Consider the following 13,937-nt stretch of genomic DNA (forward strand, 5'->3'; position numbering starts at 1 on the left):
ACCAACGCTTTGTGCCAACTGACGGACGAAAATCTCTGGGGCCCTCTCAACAGAGACCATGTCATCTCCCGCTAGTCCTTCCCCGAACTGGAAAAAATCTGAGCAGTTTTTGCATACTTTGTTTTTATTCCATCTTTCTTAGCATAGCATATATAATATTTCAGAATGCCTTTGCCATAGCGTAACATTTTAGAGTGTTTCCGTAACTGAGTTTTCCCCCTCCGCATCGTTTGGGAGTACTAAAAGGCAGATTGAAACACTTTTTTTCTCGGCTTACTGGACTTTGCGCAATATTTCGCCAAAAAAGCATTCTACGCAACGGTCCCTAGGTGACTTTTCCTATTCATAATACACAGCCTGTCCATCCTAGATCGTGGTTACATGGGGAGTAATCGTTGTAAAATCAGGCCAAACGCTTAGACAGTTAACCCGGGTACCACTATGTTTACGATGCGAACAAGCCGTGTAAGTCATTATCAGCATTTTGTTCATTGAACATTTGCGGGTACAGCGTCACAGGGAGCAGCATTGAACGGTAAACAGGTTCACATCATATTCAGACAACGGCTTGTAACGGCCATACAGGAAATGATTCGTATCATAAACCGACGATCAAAACCATTCGCTTGCTGAGAGTATACATTACGCGCATACATTACATTCAGACATTTGAGCTTCCAAGCTTTGAGAAATAACAGGTCATGTGCGAATTTGGCATGTAATTTTGGTGATTTACGTGAGTACATTTTCAACCCCGAAAAGTGTGAAGTGAAGTTATGCTTTTATTTAGTAAAAATCGGTAGGCATGTCCAACAAGACATGTGTCTCAGCTGCCTGGGTGGATGTGGGTCATCACTCACTGGTGACTGACACCATGTATCGAACTTGACGTACCGGGGTAAAACATAATGGTCGCTCCCCCATTTCGCTCGTTTCGTTTCGTTGCGCAAAGTCCAGTAAGCCTTTTTTCTCACCCTAAATGGAAAAGCATCTCTCAGCTCTCTCTCTCTCTCGTAAGAAGTCCCTAAAATATGGGAATAAACCCACAGTCGTTTCTGTAAACATTTCTTTGAAGAGAGATAAAGGCAAGTTCAGTCGCACGCTATCGGCGGCGTGCTATATATCGGGTAACGCAAAAAAGCCGTGGAAGGCAGTATACGTTTTTAATACTCAGTACAAAGAAAATGCAGGTTTTGTTGTTGATATATTCTTTGTCAACGAAAGATCAACAAAAGGAGACATTGTTATTTATATTTCAATAATATCAGTCTACTAAAGCATACTTAATTCAACCTTCTACAATTTGGGAATTTGCATGCAGTATTACGGACAAACAAAGCGGGGATTTATTTTTGATATGATTCGTATTTTCAAAACTAATCCCAAGAAAATATCACAGGACGGTTTAATCTAAGAACTTCATTGTGAACTAATAACGCTGGGCGGTTCTTGCTTGCGAACACGTAGCAGTATAATGCTTGGCAGTATATACTTGGAATATCACGATAAAGCTATAGTCAATGTGTTGCATTGCTGGCAATAGGACTACTGGCTGTAGACAATTTTATATCAACAATTCAACAAAGGGAAGTTGATAGACAGACCTACGCTACATGGGTAGATAGCAGGGACAATAGTTTGTTATATGAAAAAAAGATCCAATTCAATTGTTAACACGCATACAATGGATAATATCAAACACATTACTATCCAAATTATTGTTATTAGCTTGACATTACGACAAATCCGCTTTAATCTCGCTGAAAAGGGCGTTATACTGCGTTGCTTCTGTCGCTGACAGCAAATTAACGAAAAGTTCAAGGTCTCACCAACGATAATTGTTTAGACTTGTTTTGTCGCAGTTTTCAAATTACCCAAGATAAACGTATTGCAGGTCGAGGCCGATTTTCTCTGAATGAAATCACGGGGGCGCTCGTCGACAGAGGTTTCATCGCGGAGGAAGAGACAGCAGTCACGGAAGAAGAGCTACGGACTATGTTTGAAATGTTTGATAAAACTGGGGGAGGGACTATCGACAATAAAGACCTTAGAAGCCTCATCCCTTGCTTGGGGGACCATATCACAGAAGACCAAAGTAGGTTTGGCCGTCTGATAAGGTGTACGCCGTTCGTAATAACTGGTGGCCAGGAAAATAGAAATGCAGTTATACACAATGACGGCTTGTGTGTTTCTATTTTCCTGAGCAACCTGAATAAGAAAAGAGCGTACCTGTTTGGAACACGATTCCAGTTGAATTCTACGTTTTTGAAATGGTATTTTGGCTCGTAAAATAAACCAAAGTCATGGTATGACACGAAAGATGTGATTATTAGTGCATAAAGTTTTGGTACTATTCTGACAAGATGTGAAAACATTCAGAGAACATTTATTTAATTCATTAGATTTCTAAACCCATTTTTGATAATTTCACAACACCTGTTGTAACGTTATCTATTTCATTTCATAATTTTTGTTCAATTCTTTTCATTTACTTTATGCATTCCTATGATGTCTATTATACAGGCCTATTATGTACACTTGTTGTTTCCGAGTTATTTTTCTTTGCTCGTATTCTACATCACATAGCCTTTATTGTCTCACCATCAGATTCATGCTAAAAACAAACACACGGAACAAAAGCAACTTGTTTCCTTTTATCGCTTGCTGACGGTTTTAGATTCAAACATAATTTTTAAAATCTACCGCTTTCAGAAAATTAACGTCCTAAAGGATCTAGATTTGTCTCTTTGCAAAGTAAAGACACCTACCCTTTGAAATGCATCTTTAAAAGTACTTTAAGAACCGGTGTTACTGTTGGAAAAGTCTTTTAAATAAGTACTACTATGTGACGTTACTCTCTGTTTTATTGACGGTAATTATACATGTATACCTGAATTCGATATATAATAGGGACGTACATTCATTCCCGCGGGGGGGGGGCATAGACTGCTATACCAGTGTTCACTTTATTTGACTGATAAACTTTTGAGAGATATTTTGAATTTGTCTGTCACTGAGAGTTCTGCTCATGTTTTTTTTCAGTTGGCGAAATGATATCAGATCTTGACTTAAACGGTGATGGGGAAATTAGCTGTGAAGGTAGGCAAGGATAATTCATCTTTGGGCAGCGGTAGCGCAGTGGAAGAGAGGCGGTCTCATGATGAAGAGCGTCCGCGTGGGTTGGCCGTGTTCGTTCCCTTATACTGCTCGGGTTCAAGCAGGCGCTTTCTGGTTGCTCCTTGAAACTCCTGTGGACACCGGGGTAATAGTAATTAGTATGGTATCCCAAAAGCGCTTCGAACAAGGAAACCTGGAAAAGTGCTATGTAAAAACTCAATATCAGTATTATCAATATTCTCAAGTAATATATTTTATCTATACCTATGCTTTGAACCACTAACGGGCAATGACTATCTCGGGGTGGCAATTTACATGTTGCTATAAATTATCAGCAAGTTTCTTCCAAAATACCACTGACCTAGAGGTTTATCTACAAAGGTTCACCAATGAGTATACGCAGCAACGTCCCATAATATCTTTTGTGCACATATCACCTCTCGAATCCCGAATGAACGACACCCCGTCCCAAAATCTCAGTTGTCTCAAATAGAAAGGTGAAAATGATGCAATATTTTCAAGCATTGATTGCAGCACGGACGTCTGAGAAATAACGGGTTTTTTTCGTTTGAAAAACACAAAAATGCACTCTGGGGAAATTTGTTGAAAAATTTTAATTTTTTTTTGTTTGAGTCGAGGGCCATGTTCGCGTTTGCCGAAAAGCAATCATAGATGTTTTTTCAGTAGCTCAAAAAGTTTTACTGCCAAGAGTGTAGACGGTTATTATTACACTAATTGTCTCAAGCGAGCAATGCAGTTCTCGTTACCGAATACATGTAGTGGTTAAAGCTGGATCATACTTCTTTTTATTACATGTAGCTATTCTCCTTTTCTATTCTACTATCAGAGTTACTGGCGTCTATGAGAAGAGAATGTCAAAGCAACAGTGAAAAACAGTAGAGAACGTCAAGGCAATCTCGTTCGTATCGTGTATAACTCTGGCAGGGACACCGGTTGTTGACTATGCAAACCACATGAGATTTCTATTTCCCTTTCAAAGATATCATAATATCTGAAATCGAATACATGTATTGTCGAGTAATTCCAAGATAGATTCCATTAGTACTAGTATTCCGCAATATTATGTTAAATCACTCGATCACTCAAAAATATCACTTTATTATTCATCCGCAAATAACTTGATGTTAACAAACGCCACGTGTTCGCATTACCATCCCCATGTATAGTTTTATAGTCACTTCTTTTTATTGCATCAAATCGACAAGATCGTACTAATAATAGGAAATATGTATGATATAAGCTTACATGTACTCTGTTGTGTTGTATGAAATGAAAAAAATTGATACATGAAAGGCTTTTGGGGCAGTCGGTCTATTTTTATTTCGGAATTATAATAGACAGGTCAGTTGGCAGAACACCATGGGATTACTCATGTTTCCTGTATCGATATTTTCTGCGACGTCAACACTTTAGACTATTAGGACAAATTGATTAACTTGAACACATCAGGAAGAACAGACCGCGGGTATGACGACCTTCAAAGAAATTTGGACAAACTGGATATCTTAGAACAGCTCCCATGACCACACATGATACTCGACCTTACCGACTTCAAAGGATTCTGTTAAATTACAATAATGACGGTACAATGCCACTGTCAACAGTTTTCCGTTTCTCCATTACCCTAAATGTCGCTTTTGGCCTCAAAGGACCTAATGTAATGCGAATTGGGGCATAAGCTAATTTCGGATCAACACTGATCACTTAGTAATGAAATTACAAAGGTCGAGAGTTTTATATCATTATCAATGCAAACCACAGTAGGGTCTTGCACGAAATCACAGGACGTTTTACAAAATGAAACTAATTTGTTTCTCCTTCATACTAACCTTGTTGGAGTCCACATTGTCGCCATCTCTCCTAATCTCGTTGTAACTTAGGAACTCCTCAGATCGAGTGCGCATCGGGCAGGATAGTTTTTCGTAAGCGTGAAGTAAATGTATATAACTGAGGTCATCTTATGTTTGTTGATCTGAATCAACGAACTGAAGAAGGCGGGTGTATACTGGTACATGTAAGTCCGCAATTCTCCGAATCGCCAACGCGAATGCCTGTCCAATTGTTCGACATCGCGATAAGGAGCTCGAACACCGGGATGGGCGTTCGCATTGGCGTTTCGGGGGCTTTGACCAGCTCCCTATCAACACCAACGCAAGTAGTGAAGCGGAACCTCTTTAACAACAATAGGGCCGTTTTACACGTGACCAAACTAATCTAGATCAATCTGGATCGGTCTCTCGATCGATCTGGAAAGGTCTAAAATGTTCTGCCGTATCAACGCACGCCAATGATATCTGTCTGGTCTGGTCTGGTCTGGCTTAACGTAGCTCGATGTGGTCTAAATAGTGGATCCTCTTATATTTGTCAACTTTTTTTGCGTCTGGTTCCTGAGAATACACCATTCATGGCATCGTGATTGATGTGATCTCATATGGCCCTATGCTAAAAGAATACACGCTTTCAATTGAAGACGCCCTTGAAAGATGTGTGTGAAATTACACCACAGCTTAACAAAAGTTAAAAACAAAAACCACGAGATAGAGGTAGACGTTTCAAATGTTTATTTGAATTCGGATAACAATTTTTAAAAACGCTTCGTGCGATTTTTATAACAGTATCCACAACCCAATAGAGGAACAAAACGGAAGAGGCAGAATGTTGCAATTTAGATTAGTATATCACAGAGTAAAAGTACTTGAGTTTCAACTTAGTGTAAGCAATTCTAGCATCAATCAAATGTTAATTTGCAATAGTTTCAGTTTTTTCATTCTGTGGTGACATCGAAAAATTGGAACATTTTCAATCATGGATCATTGGCATTGGTGAATAAGATTTGAACGACTTCAGTGAGGTTTCGCCATTCCGTCTGAGAAGCGCTACACCCACAACGGTTTCTATTCCCGTTTCCTTCATCGAAAATACAAAAAAAGGGTTTCGAATACCAACAGTAATATTGACATATATGCACGCATTAGCAATCAAGTTGTTGGCGTTGTTCGACCTGTTTCATCATTCTCTCTCGGTTAACAGACAACATTTACATTGTTTTTAGTGAATGTATCGTGTATTAATGGGTACAGTGCACACATTTCCCATCCAGAAAGTTATTCTAAAAAACGGAAGGGCCATCAGGTACCGATGCTTGATTCACGAAATCCGGTTACGAGATCGAGAAACCTGCCCAAAAATTGACGTCATTCACATATTAAGTCGGTCATTTTCAATCAATGGGTCGGTCCTTGGAACGAGATAGCGAAACCTAACTTAATCGATAAACCACAAATAATTGAAACATCGGCAAAAACTACATGAACGTACATATCAGGAACAAAAACTGATTGCTTTTCCCAAAAAGCAATCAAACCTGAATTTATCTGAAGTTTAGAGCAGTGTGACAAGACTTGTATTTGAGCTCGTGGAAAACAGTCACAACAACCCAAGATAGAATAACATGCATGCAAGTACCAAGCTACTCTGTCAGTGTGTACTGCACGTAGTTTTCTTCTATTTCACACGAACACTTGTCGCCGTACTGACACTTGAACACTGTACCAGGCTTGTGGCATGTGCCGTTGCTGCCCGGACACGCTGCAATATAAGAGGAGTTGGTAAGTGTTACTTAATGTACTTAAAATCAAGTGGTTTTAAAACTTTGTTTTTGTGGATTTGTAAAGCGCTGGATATGCCTGAACATAATGAGCTTGTACTGTAAATTATCGTCTGAAAACTCAGTGTAAAGAACTATAATTGCGCCCAATTTAGTTCCAGAGGTTACATTTGATAATTTATCTGCAGAAAACTCTTTTTAGTTTTTTCTGCTAAATTCAGTTGTGCTCAATCAACTGCTGAAATCACTTATCGTTTAAAGTGAGCTGATCTGATCTCTGCATTATGGTTGCATTGGACCTCAAAAGGCCAATTATACATGATTATGAGTAGTAACACAAATGAAAATGAAATAATAATCAAACACCACTGGCAATAATAAGGATGATTGTTGTGGTTACCTAGGCCTTTAGTGGAAATAAGGGTTAAGGGGTATCGAAAAGCTAAAAACAACTAGTCCGAAGAGCAATTTATGCTGGAGAGAGAGGCATAGACAGCTTAATATATTTTTTTCGATATTCTTTCCAGTTTACTTACTTTGGGCAATGGTCTTGGGCCCTGATAACATGCACTTATATGTTGCACACTGTTCCTTATCTTCGTAGGTCTCGCCGAATTTGAAGAAATGCTGGTCGTCGGCAGTCGAGCAGACAATCAAAAAGTTCGCTGCAAATAGAAGTTTGATTAAGTTAGAATAATGTTCACAATGTTTTTAACCATCGTTTGACGCCCGTTTTTCTATCTTGACCACCAAGGTTTTTGCATTTCATCAAGATTACATGTTTACCCCGTCTACATGTGATTCAGGACGCCGTTTGTCATGATGGTGCTGATCCAAGTTGCTGGCGGCCTAAATGTTCTCAGAGGAGCGAAGGGCTTTTGAGTAATAACTTAAGTTAATAAATTCAATTTCAGCGCAGAAAATGTCGCGTGTGCGGAGATGTGTCGAGATGGTAAATATATAGTACATGTAGTAACTAGACAAAAAGTCAACGGTCTTGCATTGTCGTCTCAGCGTGATCATCCCAATCATCATTCAGCATTGTGTTTCTTCGTACGAATACTCATAAAAAAAATAGTTTTGAAAAACAGTTTACATTCTTTCATTCCAGGAGTATTAGGTGATGATGACAAGCTATCTTCTTGTTGACTTGTCCAGGTTGACTAGAAACAAATGTCGGGCGTGTTCCCTTACCGTAGTTTTGATAACACACTTTTTCCCCCTTGTACTCGCCCTCTATGTAACCATCATCGCACTTGCCAGCTGGTACGACCGAAAAAAAACATGATCATAATATGAAATGAATGACAAAGACAATGGGAATAAGACACTGATCGGAAAACATCTTGTTTAAATGAAACTCAAAGTTTGACTTTTTCTCTTTGACCGCTTGAAATAAGTGTCGCGGAATGCCTTGGTTACCCCACCAAAGAAGCGGAATGAATCATAGTATTTGCAATTCAAAGAACTGCATTCAGTGAATAGTAGTTTCATGTCTTGGCCTACATAACAGCTTCAATTCACTTTTTATCTTATGAAATTTGGTTGAGTACGAAGCACCATCTTTGCTAGTCCAAACCATGATACTTTTACAGGTATGTGTAGATATTAAATCGCAGTTCATCCAATTTCCTATAGTGACGTCATCGCAAGAAGATGAAAAACAATGTGAGCCATCTGAATAACATGGGGTTAACATTTCCTAATTGATAATTGCTAGTAGTTAACTTCCGCATCCATTTACATTTTGTTCTCCAATTCATGCCGTGAAATTACAGCACGGTTTGTTTCGTGTATTGTCAAGTTCAAAGAAAAACTTACAGAATTTCCTAAAACACATTTTCTCTCCGTTGTAATAGCCTTCATCATAGTCAGCAGGACATTTCGTTTCTAAAAATAAAGATTGAATAATATAAGTAAGAATTGGGAATAAAAATAAATGGTACATGTAGACCCACCGGATAAAGTTTGGGTGCAATACAATGTATTGGTACATGTATCCTTTTATTTGGCAGCGCCAACAAGTCGACTTGATATCTGCCCCTAAACGTCCATGAGTATATTCCTGCATAATATCAAAAGCTATCGATCGTTTTTTAATTAAGTGTAATAAAGACTACAATATCGTGATGGTTAGTATATACGTTGTAATAATATCATGACCGCACCAGTATGTGACGCACGCACCAGGGTCACCAAAGCTTAACTAAATACTAAATCGTTACTTTATTGCATTATTTTACGGCGAGGTCAAGATATGTTTTCCATAAAAGGGTTATTTGAGTTTTAACCAAGGATGAGAACAGAAAACCATTTCTTACCTACGCACAAGCCGTTCTTCAAATAATATCGGGGCGGACACGTGAATTCTGTAATATAATCAGATACATTATAAGCGTGTGTTATTACTGTAGAAAATGCAATAAGTGGCCACTGCGCTACCAGAATTTGAGCAACTAGAAACTGAACACAACGAAGAAACATCAGTTCATTTTATTGGGCTTGACCATCTACCGTAAGGATAAAAGAACTTTTTTTATTTTGCGGGTTGGCCACTTAATTTCCTTCATGCACATGTAGTAGTGCACCTTTATCAAATGACAGGGTTAAGTGAGGGCACCTTTTCTTCTTGTGTGATTGCGCATTCAATAAACAACAGGGTGGTGTAAGTGCATATTTCCTTCATGTGTTATTGCGCCTTCAATAAACAACAGGGTGGTGTGAGTGCATCTTTCATTCGTGTGTTATTACGCCTTCAATAAACAACAGGGTGGTGTAAGAGCATACTTCCTTCATGTGTTATTGCGCATTCAATAAACAACATGGTGGTGTGAGTACATTTTTCATTTGTGTTTTATTGCGCCTTCATTAAACAACATGGTGGTGTAAATGCATATTTCCTTCATGTGTTATTGCGCCTTCAATAAACAACAGGGTGGTGTGAGTGCAACTTTTATCCGTGTGTTATTGCGCCTTCAATAAACAACAGGGTGGTGTGAGTGCATATTTCCTTCATGTGTTATTGCGCCTTCAATAAACAACAGGGTGGTGTAAGTGCATATTTTCTTCATGTGTTATTGCGCATTCAATAAACAACAGGGTGGTGTGAGTGCACCTTTCTTATGACATGGTTGTGTTCACATTTCCTTCATGTAGTGCACCTTTTCTTAGCATCCAGTAGCGCACCTTAATCTAGCGACATGTCGGCGTGAGATTCTAATAGAAGGCCGCTTACCGGATTTCTCGTAGCAGACCAAGTGTCCATGGAAACCAGACCTTATGTAATCTGCTGGACATTGCCCTCCGACTGAAAATGGACAAGTATAAATCAAACAAAAACGCTTCGTGTACCAAAATAGACAAAATCTTTAGATCTCCAGACTTTCTTTCTTTGGTTAATATCAGATTTTGTAAGAATCCATATTGCTCTTGGCAAAAGCAAGTCCTGGACCAATGTTTGTCTCGATGATCGAAAGGGCAGAACACCGGTTTGTCTCCAAAATCTGCTCAGAACATGTTTTTCGCCGACGTCTAGGAAAGTTATCACCATAAGGACCACCATGGGATGACGCGATGGGCTGCCCATGGAGAAAGTGGGCCCGTAGCCTCTCTCATCACTAATACGGTCATATGCTTTGAATATGTTTTAAAATAAGAAACGCAATCACTGATGGAATGCATAGGAAGGACTCGAAACAATACGTCACAAATTTCTTACAGGCATATAGCAGGCAGTATTGCTTGTTATGAATTTCAGCGGTCAGCGTATCTTTGGGACATCCAATCAAACCTGCACCACCTGCAAATGATAAAGAAAGTAAAGTTAATCTTATATCGGTTAGATCCGATTTTAGTTCTTTAGTGAAATACTGTATCAGTAAGCCGACTACGCGCCATCTTACACGAATCTAGTTTCGAATATGCCTGGAATTTTGGAATTTGGTAAGAGTTGCACTGCTTCTTATAAAGAATGGCACTGTTTAACAATAGACCAAATCAATATGTTTCGGTCTTTTTATACTTGACTCGACTCTGAATGTGTTTTTATATTAACAGGGGTAGTTTTGTTCACTTATCTATAGTTTGGTTCAAGATATTCTTCTAGAAACGGAATCATCGTCGCATCTCTCGAGAACAGATTCTGCATGTATTCACTTTGTAGCGGGGAATTCTTAAAGAACAGAGCAACCTACCAGGTCCTGCCCCGACGTAACAGTGATCCTTCCCGCCGACGGATATTTCTTTGGAGCCCTTTGGACACTCCTCATTTTCAACTAAACGTAAATATAGATATAATCAACAGTTTTAAAGGTAAATGGCGTAATGCTGTAAAAGGGTCAATTTCATGTCCATTTGTAATTTTCTGACAGTAATATTTTGAACTTGACATTTTATTTTGACCAATATTACCATGAAATGCTTGCGTTTTCCAGCAAAAAAGAATTCTTGGGATTTATATTTTGCAAATCAAGGTCACTCGTAAAATCTGTAAAACCATTTAGATAAATATTACACAAAATATGAACCATAATTCGAATGTTTCACAGGAGTAATGTTTCCTTTGTTCTCATGCGACTGTGACATGACCCAGAAGTATTAAGGTAGCAGGAAAGGGTGGGCGTTGGTGGTTTCTAAGTGTGATGGGGGTATAGTGGTGTCTGTTGACTGTGCTTTAGAGAGACTAGGCATGATGCCAGTCTCCCTTAAAGCACAGTCAACAGACATGTGGTTTCGGTCTTTCATTGTAACAATGCGAAAATGTAAGCAATATTGGTTAGGTCCGTCATAACATAGAGTGATTCAACCACTCTCTTGATTACAGCGGCCGCCTCAGCGCCACTACGCGGGGCTTAGTGGTATCAGGCTAAGTAGCTTCGCGCGATATGCATCATTCTGGGAAAACTCAATGTGGAAGTATGCTCATTAGCATAGTCTATTCTTAGCTCCAGTTCGAGGTAATCTTGCGCAGTGTTTCTTCGGCCAAGATACAAGTGGTGGAAAACGTCTAGGTCTAGTACAATGAACGCCTGGCTTGCGCCAGACTAATAAGTGAAGAAGGTCTGGCTGCGCGAGACTACTGTGATAAAAAAAGGCCATTGCAGAGACTCTGTGACGTAAGCATATACTTTTTACAATTAAAAATGCTCTCAAAAGACGATAAGGAATGATTATTTGTTAACATTTCCTGAACTATATACCTTCTAATTATCACTTCACATAAATAGGTCGGCGTTAGGTCGCGTGCTTTTCTTTCCTCGTGACAATATACAGCAAAATAGTTACAACCCCATAATCGCGCAATAAGTCCATGATGAGATCACGGTGACCCGTTATAAATGTTTCGCCAGCTTAGATATTTTGCCGCTACGCGGTGCGTTGGGTCCTTGCATCGAGGAAGCGTGTGATAACATGACTGTGCCAAGACAAAAGTGGACGCTACGACCCGCAGCATATTCGAACTGGCGGCATTTCCACAGTCATGGAAAGATATTGGGTAATTCCTAATGACATCACTCTTTTAAAATGATACATGAGAGAATCTACCCAGCACTACTAGCTGCTCTTACCAAAGCTCTCAAAACAGAACGTGATTCCTCCGTATACCTCTTTCTCTGATCCTTTCGGACACGCGATTGCTCCGAGTTTTATATGTGTGTCTATCGATAGAAAAAGAAAAATACCATTAGAATGTATTTTTATCAACATCACAGTTACTCTATATAAAAAGACAAGGTTGATTGAACAAATATTACAGCTTCTGACAAAACTGAACTCAAAAAGGTTTGTTTATTTTTTAAGTCAGTTCCACCGATTTGGCTCAGCCCGTTACACACGAGGGACTTCTCACCAACTTAGTTGGAATTTTAATTCATAACAGGAATCCAGACCAGGTAACTGATACTTTGCCCGATTAGTTGGAGTTGCTGGCTGCACTACCGACTTGTTCTATTTCTCAACGACATCTTTTGTTTATATAAGGATTTTTTTGTTTATATAAGGAGTGTGGGGGAGAAATTTCCCCGTGTGATTCAGTCAACAACATAGTTGGGCCATATTTTGACTCTTTATCTTAGCCTTGACCAAGGTTTTGGAATAACAGGAATCCAGACCAGGTAACTGATACTTTGCCCGATTAGTTGGAGTTGCTGGCTGCACTACCGACTTGTTCTATTTCTCAACGACATCTTTTGTTTATATAAGGATTTTTTTGTTTATATAAGGAGTGTGGGGAGAAATTTCCCCGTGTGATTCAGTCAACAACATAGTTGGGCCATATTTTGACTCTTTATCTTAGCCTTGACCAAGGTTTTGGCCTAAATATAGTGCAGGACCTAAATATTGCTGGGATTATGTCTTTCGTGTGAGTGGGTGAACGACTCCCAACTTCCAGTCACCTGTGCACCTGTTCTTAATTTTAAAACCAACTAAGTTGATGAGAAGGGCCTATCTTACATTTAACCGACACATAGGTAGGTGGCCTACAAATCGACCGCATGAGTAGGACGGGTGCTTTCTTTGCCTTCTCACACTCTTTAAAATTTATTAGTAAATGAACATATCTGGCATGTCTGGTAGTTGCTATTGCACCAACTGTGAAATTGATAAAAATAGCAGTGATACTAACCATTAAGTACCATTTAAATGGTTAAGAATTACTATTTCAAGAGTTAAAACAAATAATTATTACAGTCGGTGCAATACGAACTAGATAGTAGTAAAAAATTACTATCAAATAGTTATTTTTACCAATCAATTTTAGTAACGAGATGGTTGTGTCAAACACTAGGCCATCGGGATCACGGTCCACTTCCAGCACATTATGGTGTACGTTAGGTTACAAAGGACATTGACTTTTTTGTTTCTTCGTCTTCCAACTGGCACGCACTCACCCTTTGCATAGTCAATGACGCAGTACTTTTCATCATCGAATTCCATCTCGGTGGTACCTTCCTCGCATTTGCCAGTAAAAACTGTAATGAACAATATAGCGACGTTTGATTATTTACAGAATCATGCGTTAAAGTAACTTGACATTGCATTTACGGTGAAAACACAATAAATGTGCGGCAAGAAAATCTCTGAAATGCATATACCACTCACTTCTCAATACACTGCTAATAAGCAGAACACGTTAACTTGATGTCGTCATCTGGCAATTTTTCTACGTCAACCTAAATGAACATGAAAACGA

At 39.1% G+C, this 13,937-nt stretch overlaps 1 protein-coding gene and 1 long non-coding RNA gene across 2 annotated transcripts in view; one reads left to right on the forward strand and one right to left on the reverse strand.

Annotated features, from left to right (window-relative positions):
- The first annotated feature begins 2,007 nt into the window (after nt 1–2,007).
- Nucleotides 2,008–4,357, forward strand: LOC135500854 (uncharacterized). Its single transcript, XR_010449523.1, has 3 exons — nt 2,008–2,095; nt 3,043–3,099; nt 3,965–4,357. It is a non-coding gene; the product is annotated as an uncharacterized LOC135500854 (long non-coding RNA).
- Nucleotides 4,358–5,684: 1,327 nt separating this feature from the next.
- Nucleotides 5,685–13,937, reverse strand: part of LOC135482717 (uncharacterized) — an 86,455-nt gene continuing 78,202 nt past the window's right edge. Inside the window, exons 100-109 of the mRNA XM_064763015.1 lie at nt 13,636–13,716; nt 12,313–12,402; nt 10,939–11,019; nt 10,464–10,544; nt 9,981–10,052; nt 9,067–9,114; nt 8,567–8,635; nt 7,940–8,008; nt 7,282–7,410; nt 5,685–6,726 (exon numbers count right to left, since the gene is read on the reverse strand). Coding sequence (XP_064619085.1) covers nt 6,608–6,726; nt 7,282–7,410; nt 7,940–8,008; nt 8,567–8,635; nt 9,067–9,114; nt 9,981–10,052; nt 10,464–10,544; nt 10,939–11,019; nt 12,313–12,402; nt 13,636–13,716 — 839 coding nt within the window. The 3' untranslated portion in view covers nt 5,685–6,607. The remainder of the gene's footprint in view (nt 6,727–7,281; nt 7,411–7,939; nt 8,009–8,566; nt 8,636–9,066; nt 9,115–9,980; nt 10,053–10,463; nt 10,545–10,938; nt 11,020–12,312; nt 12,403–13,635; nt 13,717–13,937) is intronic.

Source organism: Lineus longissimus, chromosome 2, assembly GCF_910592395.1.
Source record: "Lineus longissimus chromosome 2, tnLinLong1.2, whole genome shotgun sequence".
Lineage (NCBI taxonomy): Eukaryota > Metazoa > Nemertea > Pilidiophora > Heteronemertea > Lineidae > Lineus > Lineus longissimus.